The 19,232-nt window shown below is 41.3% G+C and overlaps 1 protein-coding gene across 4 annotated transcripts in view; it reads left to right on the forward strand.

Annotated features, from left to right (window-relative positions):
* The window catches only part of Rnf121 (ring finger protein 121), a 70,393-nt gene that overhangs the window by 29,638 nt on the left and 21,523 nt on the right, over nucleotides 1–19,232 (forward strand). For all 4 annotated transcript variants that reach the window (XM_059269896.1, XM_059269905.1, XM_059269890.1 and 1 more), the window contains exons 2-3: nucleotides 2,858–2,895; nucleotides 5,565–5,706. In XM_059269896.1, the coding sequence (XP_059125879.1) occupies nucleotides 2,858–2,895; nucleotides 5,565–5,706 (180 nt within the window). The remainder of the gene's footprint in view (nucleotides 1–2,857; nucleotides 2,896–5,564; nucleotides 5,707–19,232) is intronic.

Consider the following 19,232-nt stretch of genomic DNA (forward strand, 5'->3'; position numbering starts at 1 on the left):
ATCGATGTAGTTCTTTGGTCCATGCTAGAGAAGTTCACTAAGGTGAAATTGGAGCTGACTTCTCAAAGAGTAACTTGGATTTGGATAGGAAAAGAAAGAAAAGAGCATTACAGGGAGAAGGACTAGCATGGAAAGGCCCCAGGAACAGCAGTGAGTCCCATGGATTTGAGGATTATAATTAGATGAGCTTGGCCTGGAGTAGGTCTGAGTTGGTAAAGACTTTTCAATAAGTAGCATGAAACTTGGACATTAGTTATTCCTTTAGAAATGAGAGCCTTATTTGTCTGTTCGTGAACCTCCCAACTGAGCTTTTCTGGATTTTTCCATATATTTGTTCTCTCTTGGAGTATCTGACCTCTGTTCCTGGCAAGGTGAAGGCCTGAGTCAGGACACCTGAATAAATTCTGTGAGGCAGCATGCAGAGCAGGAGAAGGAAGGAAAGTGGTTGATTCCGTGACCCAAATTGATTCAGCAAAGCCTTAGTTGTTTTTTTTTTTTTTTTTTTTTTAATTTAGCTAGGACATACAAAAGCCAGAAAGCTTGGCTTACACAGTGTTGAGCACTCCCAGTACACACGCAGATAATACTTGCTATTGTGTAAAACTTGACTTAATAGTGAAGTTCTGTGTTTTATCTCAAATGTTCTATTTAAAATGTCCCTTCTTCTTCTTCTTCTTCTTCTTCTTCTTCTTCTTCTTCTTCTTCTTCTTCTTCTTCTTCTTCTTCTTCTCTCTCTCTCTCTCTCTCTCTCTCTCTCTCTCTCTCTCTCTCTCTAATTCTCTCCCCCTTCTTACATCTTTGTGACATACCTGTGTGGATATGCATGCATGCATGTATGTGCACATACATGTGGAGGCTACAGTTGACTTTGATGTCTTCTTCCATCGCTCTCCACCTTGTATATATTGGGGTAGGGTCTCTCACCTGAACCTAGAGCTGAACATTCTGCTAGTCCAGCTCTCTGACTTGCTGGAGATCCCCTGCCTCTGTCTTCCTAGCATGGGGATTACAGGCAAATCAGATGGCATTTTCTGTGGGTGCTGAGGATTGGAACTGTCATCTTCATGCTGTATAAGAAGTGCTTTATCTACTGAGACATTTATTTCCCCAGGCCCTTAAAGTGCTTTTCTGAAGTTATTGAATTGGTGAGAAACTAGGCCTTGAGCAGCTTAAGTACTAACAGAATATTTTTAGTAATGTTTAGTTAATTTTTTGAGAATTTCATTTAATATATTTGGAGCTTGTTCATCCCCTTCTTCCACTTCTCTACCTATCCAGCGTCGTTTGTTCTTTCTCTCTTTTTAAAAAGTTCATTGAGTTCAGTTTGTGTTGACTTGTGTGTGAGGCATATACCCGGCTGTGGTCAGTATACCAGTGTCACACCGTTGAAGAAAACTGACTCCCTCTCCCAGCAGCAATCAATTGCCAATAGTTCGTCAGCTAGACGTGGGGCTTTGTGCTTACTTCCCATCCTCCATGTTGGGAATAAAGGAATTTTTTTTTAATTTATTCATTTGAATGTTTCTAAGCCCTTATCTCCTTTGCTGTCAGGGAACACTTCCAGCCCAATTTGGCATAAAACTTCAGTGTGCTTCTGTATGGCTCTAAAGAAGCAGAAGGTGCACTCTGAGTGACAAGGATGTAGTAATATTATGGAGTAGAGGTTTTTTGTTTGTTTGTTCTGTTTTTTTTAATATACTTATTTATCCTTTTTTATATTTTATTTTATTTTACAATATAATTTAATTCTACATATCAACCACGGATTCCCTTGTTCTCCCCCCTCCCGCCCCCCCTCCCCTTCCCCCCCAGCCCACCCCCCATTCCCATCTCCTCCAGGGCAAAGACTACCCCCCCCCAATCTCTGAACTGAGATCAACCTGGTAGACTCAGTCCAGGCAGGTCCAGTCCCCTCCTCCCAGGCTGAGCCAAGAGTCCCTGCATTAGCTCCAGGTTTCAAACAGCCAACTCATGTACTGAGCACAGGACCCGGTCCCACTGCCTGGATGTGGAGTAGAGGTTTTTGACAGGGGCAACTTTTGTCACCCAGAATAAATTTGACAATGTATAGATGTTCTTTCTGGATGCTACTGATTATATACAGGACACATTCTCTCCCCCCCCATATAAAAAGCACCCCCAAATATCAGTAATGCCAAATTTGAGAGACAGTAGGTAGAATCAGCTTTGAGTTTAGAAGGTCATGCACTTCTAAGGTCAGTAGCAGGGCAGGAGCCAAATATCACTTTGCTCTGGTCTAGTGTTCTGCCTGTTCCTATTTGGTCATTCGTGTGGTGCTATATGGTAATATTTTATCTAGCTTCATATCTTACTAATTCTGACTCATATTTATCCTAGCCATACTTAATTGTTTGTATACTGTAAACTTCCCCCCCTTCCTATCCATGTAATTTCCTTTGCCTAGAACATTCCTCTCATTTCTGGATAATATTTCACAATTATTCCAAGAAACTTTCCCTGGTTTATAACAACCCAGACTGGGTCAAATCCCACTTTTTCATTCTTCAATAGCTTATTCTTACAATTATCAGACTTACAGAGTCTGATAATAAATATGTCCATTATCCTATGAACATCTTGGGAGTTAGGACTCCCAGTCTTGGATTACATAGCTCAGCCATGCAACATTCATTCAGTCATAAAACCTGAGACATATTAGCAGCTGAAAATGGGGGAAATCAGTGTGAAGTAGTGGTGGGAAAGGCTTTGTAGAAATTGTGAGATGTGCAGTCTCCTCCTTTAATTCCTTGAAAATATTGATGAGTAGATGAGCCCCTTATTTTGGGTGGGGACAGTTCTAAGTCAATGACATTTTTCTGGTGATGTCTTTCTATAGGTTGATATGTCAGACCTCTCTCCAGAGGAGCAATGGAGGTAAGTGTGCCAGTTCGGGTCCCACAGGCTAACCCAGTAATTATGTAACTACTCTTTTTCTTCTCTGTCTATGGGATGCAGTGTCTTATGACCAGTTGGACAGGTCTTTTGGAAACCTTTCCAAGTATCTGGGTCACTTCTGAACAGTTCACTTGGTCCTAGAGTAAGTAGGTACTTGTACTAAGCATCCTCCTGTGGTGAAGCCAGTTTTGCCATTTGCTAGCTATATGATGTGGGATAAGTTATGTAACTTCTTACCGCCTCTTATCACCACCTATTGGTGAAATTATTAAGGCCACTCCACGTAGTTAAAAGGGAGGTTTATTAGTGGCGTAACTTACAAATGAAGGGATAGGTAGGTTGCAGGGTCTAGGAAAGGCGTGGTGCCGCTGTCTGGCAGTGTTCTCTGGAGAACTCTGCTTGGTCTGCCTCCGGCGTCCAGAGTCCAGGAACCAAGAGAGACGGCACATCCGGATCTCGGGTCTTCAGGGTCCTCTCTTGGCCCCCGCCTTGTAGGTGTGACAGTTACCGAAGCCTCAGTGGGGGCTGGAACTTCCAGATCAAGGTTGGAATGGCTACCCACTACAACCACTCCCCTTTTTTTCTTATATTGAGGATTGAATCTAGGCCTCATACATGTTAAACAAGTAGCATACCACTGGGCTGTAATTCCAGCCCTCTTTTTACTTTTTATTTTGAAACAGAGTCTGATCAAGTTGCCCAAGCTAACCTTGAACTTACTGTGTAGCCCTGACAGGCCTAGAATTTACCATCCTTCTGCCCTAGCCTCTGAAGTAGCTAGGATATAGGCCAGTCATACCAGGCCTGACAGTCCACTCCATTTGTTTGTTTGTTTTTTGGTTTTTCGAGACAGTTTCTCTGTGTGACTTTGGAGCCTATCCTAGAACTCACTTTGTAGACCAGGCTGGCCTTGAACTCACAGAGATCCACCTGTCTCTGCCTCCCAAGTGCTGGGATTAAAGTTTCATGCCACCACCGGAAATTCTGGAGATTTTTTAACTGGATCATATGTAAGAGAAAGAAACCAGGATTAATGTTGTTTACATCATTTTACATGAACAATGATTTAAAAGATTACGACCAGGCTGGGCATGGTGGTGCACACCTTTAATTCTAGGACTCTGGAGGCAAAGGCAGTTAGGTCTCTGTGAGTTCAAGGCCAGCCTGGCCTACATAGTAAGTTGTGGTCTCAAAAAAAAAAAAAAAAAAAGAAAAGAAAAGAAAATGAAAGAAAGAAAGATAGGTTAGGACTGTTAACCTGAAAGGGCACAGGAAAATGGTGATAGAAACAGGAACAATTTTTCTGTTTGTTGCTTTAATGCAATCCTAAATATTAAAGGTTCGGCATTGGGAATGAGGTGTGGCTGTGTCCTTTGTTTTCACAGAGTTTAGGATTAGGTACAATGGATTAAAGCTGTAAGTAGGTATATTTTTGTTTCATTGTAAAATATGTATATATGTTTTTAGACAAGGCCTCACAAATGCGTTTTAGACAGGCTAGCTTCAACTTCATAGAGATGCATCTGCCTCTGCCTCCAGAGTGTTACAATGTGTACTCAACTATCTTTCTTATACAGCCCAGACCAGAAAATGCCAGCTTTAGATTAATGTTTCAGATATATTGTCCAGTTGTCTGATTATTGAACTTCTTTGAGCCCTTGAAGAGGGTGTTTACTTGATACTGATGATGAAGACATGTTTGGATTAGTATAGACTTGAAGCAGTTCAGATTTTTTAGCCTTTAGTTAGTCCTAAACTTGCTCGCTAGCCCTGGCAAAGAGAATGATGAATAAAGCAAGACTCTAGAATCAGCACACTTAAATGTTACACTGTTTCGTGGTGTGATAAGTGCTAAGAGTCTGACTATAAACTCTGCTTTCTCCATCTAGTGACAAGGTTGAAATAGGGTTGAAATGGGCAGTGACACAAGCTTCTCCTGGCATTTCCTTCTTGATTCAAGGAAGGTTTCTTATGTTTCTGCCACGAGGGGCAAGCAGCACATCATTCATCTCTAATCCTAATAGCTGTGCTTTGTAAATAGAACCCGGAGAGCCTCTATTCTAACCCATGTCCATCTTCTCAAACATGGGTCTTAGCTCCTAGTTTTCATGGTACCCTTCAGTTGAAAAACCCAGGGCTGGGGCTGGAGAGATGGCTCAGAGGTTAAGAGCACTAGCTGCTCTCCCAGAGGTCCTGAGTTCAATTCCCAGCAACCACATGGTGGCTCATAACCATCTGAAATGAGATCTGGTGCCCTCTTCTGGCATGCAGGCAAAAAAAAAAAACAAAAAACGCTGTATACATAATCTTTAAAAAAGAAAAGAAAAGAAAAACCCAGGGCTGCTGGGGGTGGTGATGTACACCTTTAATTCCAGCACTCAGGAGGCAGAGGCAGGCAGATATTTGAGTTTGAGGCCAACTTAGTCTACATAGTGAGTTCTAGGACAGCCAGGGCTTTGTAGAAATACTCTGCCTCAAAAATAAACAAACAAACAGATAAATAAATAAGCAAGCAAACAAATAAATAAATAAATGAAAAACCCAGGGCCATGTTCTGAGCTATAGGCTAGAGGGATACCCTAGGAAACACTGTTCCTTTACCACCACACCATCCCTTCCTTGACTTACCCTGTCTTTTTGGCTTTCAGGGTCGAGCATGCACGTATGCATGCCAAACATCGTGGCCACGAAGCCATGCATGCCGAAATGGTCCTTATCCTCATTGCTACCTTGGTGGTGGCCCAGCTGCTCCTGGTACAGTGGAAACAGAGGCACCCCCGTTCTTACAACGTAAGCCACTTCTCATTTATTTATTTATTTATTTTTGGTTTTTTTCAAGACAGGGTTTCTCTGTGTAGCTTTGCGCCTTTCCTGGATCTCGCTCTGTAGACCAGGTTGGCCTGGAACTCACAGAGATCCACCTGGCTCTGCCTCCCGAGTGCTGGGATTAAAGGCGTGCGTCACCACCCAGCCTCATTTTTTTAAAAATGTTCTTTGAGACAGAATCTGTAACCCAGGAAGGCTTTGCACTCATTAAGTAGGTGAGAATGATTTTGAACTCCTGATATTTCTGTCTTTACCTCCCAAATACTAGGATTACAGGTGTGTACCACCACACATGGCACTTTAGTCATCCAGAGACCCTTTGTAAGTGTCCTAGGGTCCAGTTTGACCCAGGGCACATGTAGGCAGATAAAAACAGTAGCAATGAATTTTCCATATGGAATGATAAGTAGTTTGTGGGATATACATGTATGTGTGTCTAAAGAGCAAGTGATTTGGTATATGAAAACAAGGATAAAACATGAGACTCCTTTCTTGTTTTTTCTTTTGTTTTGAGACAGAGTCTCACTGTTTGCTTTGGCTGTTCTGGAACTCACTATGTAGACCAGGCTGGCCTTGAACTCAAGAAATCTACCTGCCTCTGCCTCCTGAGTGCTGGGATTAAAGGGGTGTGCTACAACCTCCTGGCTAAAAACAAAATGTTTTTAAAATGAAAGGAAGTTGGGGACCTAGAGAGGTGGCTCAGAGGTTAAGAGCACTAGCTGCTCTTCCAGAGGTCCTGAGTTCAATTCCCAACAATCACATGGTAGCTCACAGCTATATATAATGAGATCTGATGCCCTCTTTTGGCATGCAGGCATACAGGTAGAACACTGTATATATCATAAATAAATCTGTCTGTTTGTTTGTTTGTTTTGTTTTGTTTGTTTGTTTGTTTGTTTGTTTGTTTTTCAAGACAGGGTTTCTCTGTGTAGTATTGGAGCCTGTCCTGGAACTCACTCTGTAGCCCAGGCTGGCCTCGAACTCACAGAGATCTGCCTACCTCTGCCTCCCAAGTGCTGGGATTAAAGGCATGCGCCACCGCTGCCTGGCATAAATCTTTAAAAAAAAGAACAAAGGAAGGAAGGTGGGATGGCTATACTAATGTCAAATAACATAGGCTTAAATAAAGATTACATGTGATAACATGTTTATATGATTATTGTATATGTTAATGAAAGTACAATATAGCAAGAAGATAAAATTATAAATATGTACATGACAAAAGAGCCCAAAATATGGGAAACAAAAATTGATAGGACTGAAGGGAGAAATAGGCAGTTCTATAGTAGTTGGAGAAATCAGTATTCCCCTTTCAGTAATTGACAGAAAAGTGACACAGACGATCACATATCATGTAGTGAACTTGAAGAACATAAACCAGTCAGACTGGTCCAGGTTGGCTATGAACTTGAGACATTCCTGCCTCAGTCTCCCTACTGTGAGGTTACAAGTAGGCACCACCATACCAAGTTTTTTTTTTTTTTTTTTTTTTTTTTAGACAGGGTTTCTCTGTGTAGCTTTGCACCTTTCTTGGAACTCACTCTGTAGACCAGGCTGGCCTCGAACTCACAGAGATCCGCCTGGTTGTGCCTCCCAGTGCTGGGATTAAAGGCGTGTGCCACCACCGCTGGCCTAAGTTCTTAATGTTTTAAGTACTTTACATGTATAAACTCAGTGAAACCTTAGAATAATTTAGTGAGTAGTGCTTTCTTCAGTCAGAGATAAGTAACTGAAATAGAAAATTGGAATAATTTGCTCAAGTGATAAAACCATTAGGTAATTTTACTTTATGATTTTCAGTCATATTCACTAAGTGCTTTTTTTTCCTGCAGTATATGTTTAGATTTGTAATATTGCCAAAGATGGTTAGGTGTCTGTAGCCAACTACTGTGCTATCTCATTTAATTAATTTATTCATTTTGGTTTTTCGAGACAGGATTTCTCTATGTAGCCCTTGCTGACCTAGAACTCCCTCTGTGGGCCAGGCTGATGGATCCACCTGCTTCTGCCTCCTGGGTACAGGGATTAAAGGTGTGTGCCCTCACCACCCAGCTGTGCCACCTCACTTTATTTCTGTAACAGTGGGGCATTAGATAAAAGCACAGAAAGTTGAGGCCTGCGGGAACACAGCTAGGCAGGGTAGGGTTAAATCCGTGTTATTTGGTTCCCATTTCCCATTTTCAGCTCTGCCTCTATGTGGCCTCTGGAAATGATTTTCTGTCAAGGGAACTAAGGAATAATCTGGATCATAGTGGAAAAGAAGCTGACCTTTGTCCTTGAGCTTGCTCAAGTTCCAGACCACACTGGTCTTTAGCTCCCTCAGATATTGGCATATATGACTAGTAGAGATATGTACCTTTAGGTCACAGTGCATGAGATGCTCACATGATACCAAGAGTTTCAAAAGAGCCATCATCCCACAGCTTAGCTATCTTGGTGAGTTTCATGTGTGTACCCTGCTCATGCTTCACTCTGTCATCTGAGATAAGACACTTGTAGTTGCTGTGTGTACTCTACAAAATAGAGATTACCACAAGGTTTCATTGAGCCCTGAAAAATGAAAAAACCATTAGAACACGTGTAGAGTGACAGCCCTTTTGGTATTTCTGTTTTTATTTGTTTTTCATTTTATGTTTACAGGTGTTTTACCTACATGTGTGTCTATGTACCACATGCATATAGTAGCATTGAAGGCCAGAAGAGGGTGTTGGATCCCCTGGGACTGATGTTACAGTTGGTTATAAGCTGCCACAAAGGTGCTGGGATTTGAACTTGGGTCCTCTTAAAGAGCAGGAAGTGCTCATAGCTACAAAGTCATTAAGTTCAGTTCTCAGCACCATTCTCTGGCCTCCCGGGGCACTCATTATATGTACACATCCATGTCTACAGACATGCACATAGTAAATTAAAAAAAAGAAATACTGAAAAAAAAATAGCTGGCAGTGGTGGCACACACCTTTGATCCCAGCGCCTGGGAGGTAGGGGCAGGTAGATTTCTGTGAGTTTGAGGCCAGCCTGGCCTACAGGTCGAGTTCTAAGACAGCCAGGGCTGTTACACAGAGAAACCCTGTCTTGAAAAACCAAAATAAATAAATAAACAAAATAAAATAAATAAAAAAGACTGGGTGTGATGGTAATGACTTTTTTCCCAGCAGAGGCAGGTGGATTTCTGTGAGTTCAGAGCCAGCCTGATCTACATAGTGAGTTCCAAGACAGTCAGGGCTATATAAAGAAACCTGTCTTAAAAGCAAACAACAAAAACAAAATAATAAAAAGTAACATTTTAAAAAGAAGAAAAGGAGAGGAATCTGAATTGGCTCTCTATATATAATTGTTTTGAGTTAAGGTTTCTCTGTGTAGCCCTGACTGTCCTGGACTCACTTTGTAGACCAGGCTATCCTCTAACTCAGCAACCTGTCTGCCTCTGCCTCCCAGTGCTAGGATTAAAGGTGTGCACCGTTATGCCTGGCTTTGATGTTATATTTTTTTAAAACTTTATTTTAGAGCCGGGCGGTGGTGGCGCACGCCTTTAATCCCAGTACTCGGGAGGCAGAGCCAGGCGGATCTCTGTGAGTTCGAGGCCAGCCTGGGCTACCAAGTGATTTCCAGGAGAGGCGCAAAGCTACACAGAGAAACCCTGTCTCGAAAAAAATAAATAAATAAATAAATAAATAAATAAATAAATAAATAAAAATTTAAAAAAAAAAAAACAACACTTTATTTTAGTTAGTTTGTTTATTGAGACAGGGTCTTATTGTGTAGCTCTGGCTGGCCTGGAATTCACTCTGTAGACCATGCTGGCCCCCACAGAAATCCACCTGCCCCTGCCACCCAAGTGCTGAGATTAAAGGGCTTCATTCCCATGCCTGGGCCCAATCTTTTTATAATGTATGCAACAAATATTTGGATTGGAACTGAAGTGTCAGCTTAATAAACCTGAGCTCGATTACTGGAACCCATTGTTGAAGGAGAGAACTGACGCCTGACCGAAAGTTGTCCTTTAACTTCTAAACACAGTTAGTAATAAATTATTTTAATTCTTTCGCACTACAACTTTATTTAGCTTACAAAAGGGTCTCTAAGTATAGATTGTAAAAAGGAAAGATTTAGTGTAATTTACATTCATTTAAAAACTGGTCTGTAGTGGTGGCCCACATCTTTAATTCCAGAACTTGAGAGGCAGAGACAGGTAGATCTCTGTGAGTTTGAGGATAGCCTGGTCTGCAGAGTGAGTTCCAGAACAGCCAGGGCCACAGAGAGAAACCCTGTCTCAATAAAACCAAAAAATAAAAATAAAAACTTGCTGTACACAAATTTAATTCTGATTAGTATGAACAGTACTTTCATAGATCTACTGCATATAAAAACTTTTCATCAAAGCATTAACAATGAATAAAGTAGGCTGACTGCATTTAAACAAAACTGGCCATCAAAGCCATTTACACTTAGTGCTGGTAAGAGCCAAGAACCCTCAATAAATACAGAACACATCCTCAGCCTGCAACTTCATCTTTGAAAAGGCTGTATATAATTATTGATAGAATATTGGTCGATATGCTACATGCCAATGCATTCTATAATTCTACAGTTTTAGATGTTTTATCTTTCTTTATTAAATGTAATCTATACATATTTATAATTTCATCCAGGAAGAATTCCTTCACGGTAGGGAGAAAAAAAACTTTCATTTTTTTTTTTTTTAAACAGGGTTAGATAAAATTAGCTCATGCTTTACTGCTGTGCAAATATTTATAGCCTATCAATCTTTAAACTTATAGTAAAAGAGTGGTGCTACTAATCATGTATGCCTTAAAAATCAGCTTGTGATTTTAATGTAATTAATGGCAAGCCTTGATTCTAAATGCTAAGTACATAAAGTAACAAAATTAGTATCTGGAGATTTTTTTTAAAAACAATGGGTGGTGCTTAGTAATGAGGTCAGAGGTTCTCTGGTGTACATATATACAACGTGTACTCACATAAAAAAAGCAAGAATGATAAAACTGAAGATTTAGGATATTGGTGACTTGTATGAGAGGGAAATGGGTAAATAAGATAGAAGAACACCTAGTTAAATATAAATAATTTTAGTTGTTTCACTGTATGTTGACTAGTGGGTTCATTGGTTGAGTGCTGACTGAAAAGGGTAACAAACAGATGCTTGGCAAGTATAAGCAGAAGCATGTATATTAAATATATTGTATGTTTTGGGGATAAAGCATGGGCATGAAAGAAAATTGAAATGACTCCCTAGAGAATGCTGTGTTAAGGAAACATACTGGGGTTATTGTTGAGTAATAGAAGCATGTAGTGTTTCAGGAAGCCACGGGAGGTTTAAAAAGAAGTGTTTATGGCATGCCAGAAAATGATGGAGTTGATAGATAAGGCTTATGTTTCTCTCCAACTGAATACAATTTTGTTCTTTACTAATGTAGGTTGGCAGCCCAGCCCATGTTACCACCAAGTGGAAAAACACTAGTCCTGTTCTCCTTATTGAGAGTTTTCATCAGGGACTATTGGCATTTTAGGCCAGTTTATTCATTGTGTGGTGAGGAGGACTGTTCTGTGTATTATAGAGTGTCAGATGAGTTGTTATTATTATTATTTTTTTTATTCATTTATTTATTATGTATACAGCATATGTGACTGCAGGGCAGAAGAGGGCACCAGATCTCATTCAAGGTGGTTGTGAGCCACCATGTGGTTGCTGGGAATTGAACTCAGGACCTCTGGAAGAGCAGTCAGTGCTCTTAACCTCTGAGCCATCTCTCCAGCCCCCTGTCAGATGAGTTATTAGGGCTCTCCAGAGTAACAGAAGTTATAGATCTCTCTCTATAAAGGGGATTTATTAGACTAGCTGCCTAGGAACAGAAAGCCCAAGAATCCAGTATTTGTTTAGTCAATGAGATTGGGTGTTTCAGCTGCTCTTCAGTATACACTGGAATCCTGAAGAAGTAGGCTGTAATGCCAGTAAGGCAATGGACTTGCTATTGAGTGAGAGCAAGCAGGTGAAGAAAGAAGTTTCCTTATTCCATGTTCTTTATATAGGCTTCCAGCAGAAGATGTGGCCCAGAGTAGAGGTGGGTCTTCCCATCTCAAAAGATCTGGATTAAAGGTGTATCTTCCTAGTCAAAAACCCAGATTAGAAGTGGATTATCCCACTTCAAATGATTTAATTAAGCAAAAATCCCTCACAGGTGTACCCAGCCATTTTGGGTTTTAAGTAATTGCAGATATAGTTAAGTTGACAACCAAGAATAACCATCACATCAGGTATCCTGAGCCTCTATAGTAGCACCTTTTAGTAGATACCCAAATTTGTCTCTAGATTTTGCAGTGTGCTCCCTGGGAAGCACAGGGATTCCTGTAAGAAGATCTGTTCTACACTCAGGAGTAGCAGGGATGCTGCCTACCAACCTATGTAGTCTAAGTGCTCTTGGGAATCTCTTGCTGTCTGTAGTTTAGGAGCTCAAGTCTAGTTTTTCACATTCGAAGAAGAGTTAGCTCAAATTAACACACTTGGAGCAAACTGTTTCCTGTTTCTAAATTTCAGATAATGTTCTTTTCATTTCTAGCATCAATACTTAAATTACTTACAGTTTATACTTGATAACCATTACCCAAAAAAGGATTTTTCTTGGCTAGACATGCACTAGAGTACTTCCTGGTGACAAGCAGGGCCCAGCACTACAAAGTAAAAGCAAAGTGCTATGAGAACAGGGGGCATGGCTCAGGGGAAGAGTGCTTGCCTAGTGCACACCATGTGCAAAGGTGTGGGTTTAATGCCTGTCACTGATAAACAACAACAAAATGGGCTGGTGAGGTGGCTCTGTGAGTAGAGGCCCTTGAAAATAAACCTGATGACCCAAGTTTGATTCTTGTATCCCAGGTGGTAGCAGGAGAGAACCCACTCTAGTTGCCCCCTGACCTCTACATACGCACAGTCGGCATGTACACACCTGCATGCTTGCTTTCCCTCCCCCACTCCTCCTCCTTTCCCTTTCTCCCTCTCTCCCCCTCTCCCCCTCTCCTTTCTCTCTGCTTCCTTCCCTTCCCTACCCCTCTCCTTCCCCTTCTCTCTCCCTTTCCCTCTCCCTCTCCCTCTCCTTCCCTCCCTCTTCCCTCTCTCATATACACTAAGTAAAAATAATAAAGCATTCTAAAAAAAAAAAACCCAAAAAACAAAAAACAGCTAAAGCCCGATGGTTGTGGCGCACGCCTTTAATCCCAGCACTCAGGAGTCTGAAGCAGGTGGATCTTTGTGAGTTTGAGGCCAGCCTGGTCTACAGAGTGAGTTCTAGGACAGTCATGGATACACAGAGAAACCCGGTCTCAAAAAACCAAAACAAACAAAACCCAGCCAAACTACTATACAAGATAGGGCAGGGATTTCTACCCATGTTTCAAGCTAGTAAATCATCAAGCAGAATCTGAAGTGATTTGCTGAGAGAATGTGATTGTTAAATTGCAGAACTAGAGCCCAAGCTAAAATCTAGCTTTTGCTGCTGTTGTTTGTATGCTTGTATGTGTGCTTGTTTTTATTTAGGGTCTCAGAGTCCAGGCTGACCTCTAACTCACTGTATAGCTGCAGGTGATCTTGAATGCCTAATTCTCCTACCTCCCACTCTCCCAAGTGCTAGGATCGCTGATATGGACCACCGTGTCCAGCCTTAAAACATGATTCTTCTTTCTTTTTGTTGTCTTACGTGTATGGATGGGTGTTTTGCCTGCATATGTGTCTGTGTGCTACTTGCTGCAGAGGACAGAAGAGGGCACCAGATGCCCTAGAACTGGAGTTCCAGCCGGTGGTGCTGGAAGTAGGTCCTGGAAGTTGAACCTGCGTCCTCTTCTAGAGTGCTCTTAACAGCTGAACCATCTCTCCAACCCTTCTGTGTGTGTGTGTGTGTGTGTGTGTGTGTGTGTGTGTGTGTGTGTTACAAATACTCTTTTTTTTATTATTAAATTTTAATGCATATTTGTAGCAGGAATCTTAGAGTCTTATTAATAAAATCAAACCTGGGGCCAGTTATTGGAGTGAAATGCTGGATGGTCAGAGAGACAGAACAAGTCATAGCTAACTTCACCTGGCCAACTTCTCAGCTGATCTTGTTTCCTCAGACTGGATGCCTCTGAGTCCTCATCCAGAATGAATCTCAGCTGAACTGTGCTGCTCCAAAGCCTGAAAGCTTAACCAGCCAAATGCTTCTAGTTTCTGGTCCTCACGCCTTATATATCTTTCCGCTTTCTGCCTCACTCCCTGGGATTAAAGGCTCGCTTTCTGGGATTAAAGGCATGCACCACCACCACCTAGCTTCTGCTATGGCTTGCTATTAGCTCTGACCTCCAGGCAACTTTTTTTATTAACATACAAATAAAATCACATTTCAGTACAAATAAAATATCACCATATATATTAGTGTTTTTTTTACATGTATGTGTATCACATGCCCATGAAGGCTAGAAGAGGACACCAGCTCTCCTGGAACTAGAGTTACAGGCAGTTTTGAGCTGCCGGGTGGGTGCTGGGAACCAAACCTAGGTCCTCTGTAGGAGGAACAAGTGCTCTTAAACTCTGAGCCATCTCTCCAGCCCCCAAAGCTGATTCTTGTTTTTGTCTCTCAAAAGCCTTAGGGAATTGCTATATTTTACCTGCTACAGTCATTTTGTTGTAGCTCCTGAGTTTTCTTCCTTGATGCCCAAGTCATTTCCTTGGATCTCAGGTACTTTTTTGTTCATTGTTTCACCATCCTCCCTGCCCCTTTCAGGGTTCCTCCACAAACTCAGAATGATATTCGGGAGGCTGCTAGCAAGACAAGATCTGGATTGGAAACCTACTCCAGCTCAGACTACTTTTCTGTAGCTCAGTTTTTATCATCTATTCTAATAGTCCTTACTCCTTAGCTCCCTCAGGGATGTTAGGGGAAGGAGAAGTTTATGCCTGGAAAAGCATCCGTCCTATTTGTGAAGCTCTCCCAGGAGTAGCTTTCATCATTGCTGTCTGCTGCCAAATATAGTTTGTTTTCAAGCCCCACCCCCTGAACAGCTGTTACTTTCTGGGATGGATGAGCAGCAGACCTACCTGGGACTCTGCAAAATAATGTAGGTTTTTTTTTTTTTTAGATCTCTTTTGTTCCTGAGCTTAGGGGGCCATTAGACAAAGATCAAGTAATGTGTCCTTTGGGAAGCTTTTCTCAGTTTTCCCATTGTGAGTGAAGTTGACCACCAGGGCTTATGTCATTCTACAACTTATTTTGAATTAGTTAAGTTTTTGTTTTTCTTCAAAAGACTTAAGCCCTTGAAGAGGCTTTATTATTCGTGTTGAATTCCCCAGTCCTTAGCATGTTGTTAGTGTTTGTTAAATGGCTGTTTGACTGACTCTTGTTTGGAGAGGGGACAGCTTGGAAAGAAGCCGTAGTTGTAAGTAAGATCCCAGTCTTGGGATACTGGTAGTGAAGTTAGTGTTTCTCTGGAAGACAAGAGTTGAACCCAGAGGCAGGAGGGACACAGAGACAGATTCTTTTTTTTTTTTAAAGGTCAGTAGCATACATTAGTGATGTGATGGTTGCCTCTGGAAATTAGGATGGCCATTTGCTGGGGGTATAGTAGAAGGAAACTGAGTAGACTTTCAGTTAGGCAGCCTGAGGTTGCCATGGCTCTGTGGCCTTGTAGACCTATATTCTGAGGTAATTTGTGGACAACTGAAACCCCTCAACGTGTTTTCTATGAGCTGTTCTTTTTGTTTGTTTTTCAAAACAGGATTTCTCCCTGTAGCCCTGTGTAGGTGGAGCTTTCTATCCCACCAGCCAACTCCCAAATAACCACACAGACACTTATTATTAATTATAAATGCTTGGTCAATAGCTTAGGCTTGTTACTAACTACCTCTTACAATTTAAATTAATCCACATTTCTTATCTATGTTCTACCACGTGGCTGGGTACCTTTTTTCAACATGGCATGTTCATCTTGCTTCTCCCCGAGTCTCCTGGCAACTTTGCCCTCCTTTTTTTTTTTTCCCCTGAAACAGGGTTTCTCTGTGTAACTTTGTACCTTTCCTAGAACTCACTCTGTAGCCCAGGCTGAGCTTGAACTCACGGAGATCCGCCTGGCTCTGCCTCTGAGTGCTGGGATTAAAGGTGCGGGGTGGGGGGTGGGAAGGGGTGGGGGGTGGGGAGGGGTGGGGGGTGGGGAGGGGTGGGGGGGGCCCTCCCGGGGCATTCTGCTTTCTCCCTGTTCAAGAGGCCTACCTAACCTCTTCCTGCCTAGATAATTATTAAACCAATAAGAGCAACACATCTTTACAGTGTACAAAAAAGATTATTTCACAACAGCCTTGAATGGCCTGGAACACACTTTGTAGACCAGGCTGGCCTCAAACTCAGAGATCCCTGCCTCTGCCTCCTGAATGCTGGGATTAAAGGCATGTACCACTACCACCACCATTTGGCAATTTTCTAGAGCTGTTACTGTGGAATGCCCTTGAACATTATTTTGGAGTTTGTTTTCTTTATCACCACCTGCCTGGCCCATGAGTTGCCCTTAAGTCACTTTTTCCCCATCCTTATGCTGGGGCAGAGGTTACTTTGTTTCATATTAAGCTTATTAGTCCATGGAATGTTCAGTCTAGAACCCTAGTAACAACTTTATTCATTCTGAGTTTTGTTTTTTGTATTTCCATGTTGATTGGCCGCCTGTTTGCTCTGCCCTAAAGCTATATGTTGTCCATAATTAAGTAAGCATGTCCTTTGTGCTTTTAACCATTTAGAGATCACCTCTTACAGAAATCTCCCCAGATAGCTCATGCCCACACTGCTGCATCTCTCCTCTGAACATTTATGTCAGTATGTCTCCATAAACATTGCTGCCAGATGGCATCAGATGCCCTTCCATTGCCAAGATTGCCATGAAAATGCTTTCCTTAATGATGTTTAAACTTGGGAGCAGGGGTGGGGTGGCTCAGCATTTAAGAGCACTTGTTGCTCTTGCAGAGGACCCTGGTTCCATTCCCTGAACCAACATAGTGGCTCCCAACCATCCATAACTAGTTCCAGGGAATCCAGCGCCCTCTTCTGACTACCTCAGGCACCAGGCATTCATGTGGTACACATATATACATGGAGGGAAAACACTCATATACATAAGCATAAATAAATCATTTTAAAAATTAAAAATGAAGTTTAAATTCATTTACTAAGCAAGGGCCTGGGAGATGACTCAGCAGGTGCAGGTGTGAGTGCTTGCCACAAAATCCAGTAATGTGAGTTCAATCCTTTGAAGTCAGACAGTGGAAAGCGAGATCAGATCTGTGCGAGTTGTCCTCTGAGACACACACACACACACACACACACACACACACACACACACACGATACTTTTTTTTTTAAATAAAAAAATGTCAGGCATGGTGGCACACGCTTTTAATCCTAGCACTCGGCAGGCAGAGGCAGGCGGATCTCTGAGTTCAGGGCCAGCCTGGTTTGTTCTAAGACAGCCAGGGCTATGTAGAGAAACTGTCTCAAAAAGAAAAAGTTAAAATTTTCTTTTCAGAATTTACAGTATCTTTTCTGAATTATTAATATTTATAATTTGTTCTTTAATTCTTCCTCATTAGATTTGCCCACCACCTGCTCAGTTCCTTGTTTGACAGAATTTTACAAAATGTGTGCTCCCCACTGCTGAGATTTTTTTGTTTGTATTGATTTGTTTCTGGTGGTAGCTTGTTCTATACTGTATGTGGAAGAAAAAACAAACATGTATTTTATGACACATTGTTGTGTAGTGTGTACTCTGTGAAATTCAGAGGAAAATCTAGACTCAGTGATTAACAGTGCCCGCCTCCCCAGATTTAATTAACTAGCTATTGTTCAAAGACATTGGTGCTATTTCTCCTTTGTGGCCTTTTGTTGGCCCAAATTCAGGTTTATTGGGAACTCATTGTCTACGTGGTTTTTCTTGACAGGGTTTGTCTTAGTTAGGGTTTCTGTTGCTCTGAAGAGACACCATGACCACGGCAACTCTTTTTTTTTTTTTTTTTTTTTTTTTTTTTGCCTGAACATAAAAACAGGTTATAGTTTAAAAGTCCAGTGTAATTTTAAACAGTAAAATATTTTCTCTGTAGAAAATAGTATAAATGATAACATTTCCCAATAAGCCCTTTTAAGCCAAATAATAGCTGAGTTGTACATATAAATATTGATTAGATTCTGGGATACAGAAGAAACCTATTTTCATCCGTTCAGAGAGCTATGTTTTACTTAAGTTGTGTAAGTGAGCTTCCTATTCATCTTCCCCTTCACTGTTGGATTTATGGCAGACATTTTTCTATAGGCTAATCCATAATCTAAAAAGATTTTAGCCTCCGCTCCTGAAAGTATGGCCAGCATTTTCTTTCATCAGCTTGATACAATACAAATTTTTATCCTGCTGGTGAAATGTTTCATTAAAGCTTGCCCAGTGATTGCGTAAAACCAAAACTTATTATAAGCCACAGTCATCCTAGGATCCCTCCTGTTAGGTAGCCTCCCTGGATCTGTGGGTTACAGTCTGATTGTCCTTTGCTTTATAACTAGTATCCACTTATGAGTGAGTACATACCGTGTTTGTCCTTCTGAGTCTGGGTTACCTCACTCAGGATGATATTTCTAGTTCCATCCATTTCCCTGCAAATTTCATGATGTCATTATTTTTCTCTGCTGAGTAGTACTCCATTGTATATATATACCACATTTTCTTAATCCATTCTTGAGTTGATGGGCATCTAGGTTGTTTCCAAGTTCTGGCTATTACAAATAATGCTGCTATGAACATAGTTGAGCATGTATCTTTGTAGTATGATTGAGCATTCCTTGGGTATATGCCCAAGAGTGGTATGGCTGGGTCTTGAGGTAGATCGATTCCCAATTTTCTGAGAAACCACCATACTGATTTCCACAGTGGTTGTACAAGTTTGCACTCCCACCAACAGTGGGATGCTCCACATCCTTTCCAACATAGACTGTCATTAGTGTTTTTGATCCTAGCCATTCTGACAGGTGTAAGGTGGTATCTTAGAGTCGTTTTGATTTGCATTTCTCTGATGACTAAGGATGTTGAGCATTTCCTCAATTAATTGTCTTTCAACCATTTGAGATTTTTCTTTTGAGAATTCTCTGTTTAGCTCTTTAGCCCATTTTTTAATTGGATCGTTCAGTATTTTGATGTCTAGTTTCTTGAGTTCTTTATATCTTTGGAGATCAGTCCTCTGTCAGATGTGGGGTTGGTGAAGGTCTTTTCCCATTCTGTAGGCTGTCTTTTTGTCTTATTGACTGTGCCTTTTGCCCTACAAAAGCTTCTCAGTTTCAAGAGGTCCCATTTATTAATTGTTGTTCTCAGTGTCTGTGCTACTGGTGTTATATTTAGGAAGTGATCTCTGGTGCCAATGCGTTCAAGAGTACTTCCTACTTTCTCTTCTATCAAGTTCAGTGTAGCTGGATTTATGTTGAGGTCTTTGAT

The sequence above is a fragment of the Peromyscus eremicus genome, chromosome 1, assembly GCF_949786415.1.
Source record: "Peromyscus eremicus chromosome 1, PerEre_H2_v1, whole genome shotgun sequence".
Taxonomy (NCBI): domain Eukaryota; kingdom Metazoa; phylum Chordata; class Mammalia; order Rodentia; family Cricetidae; genus Peromyscus; species Peromyscus eremicus.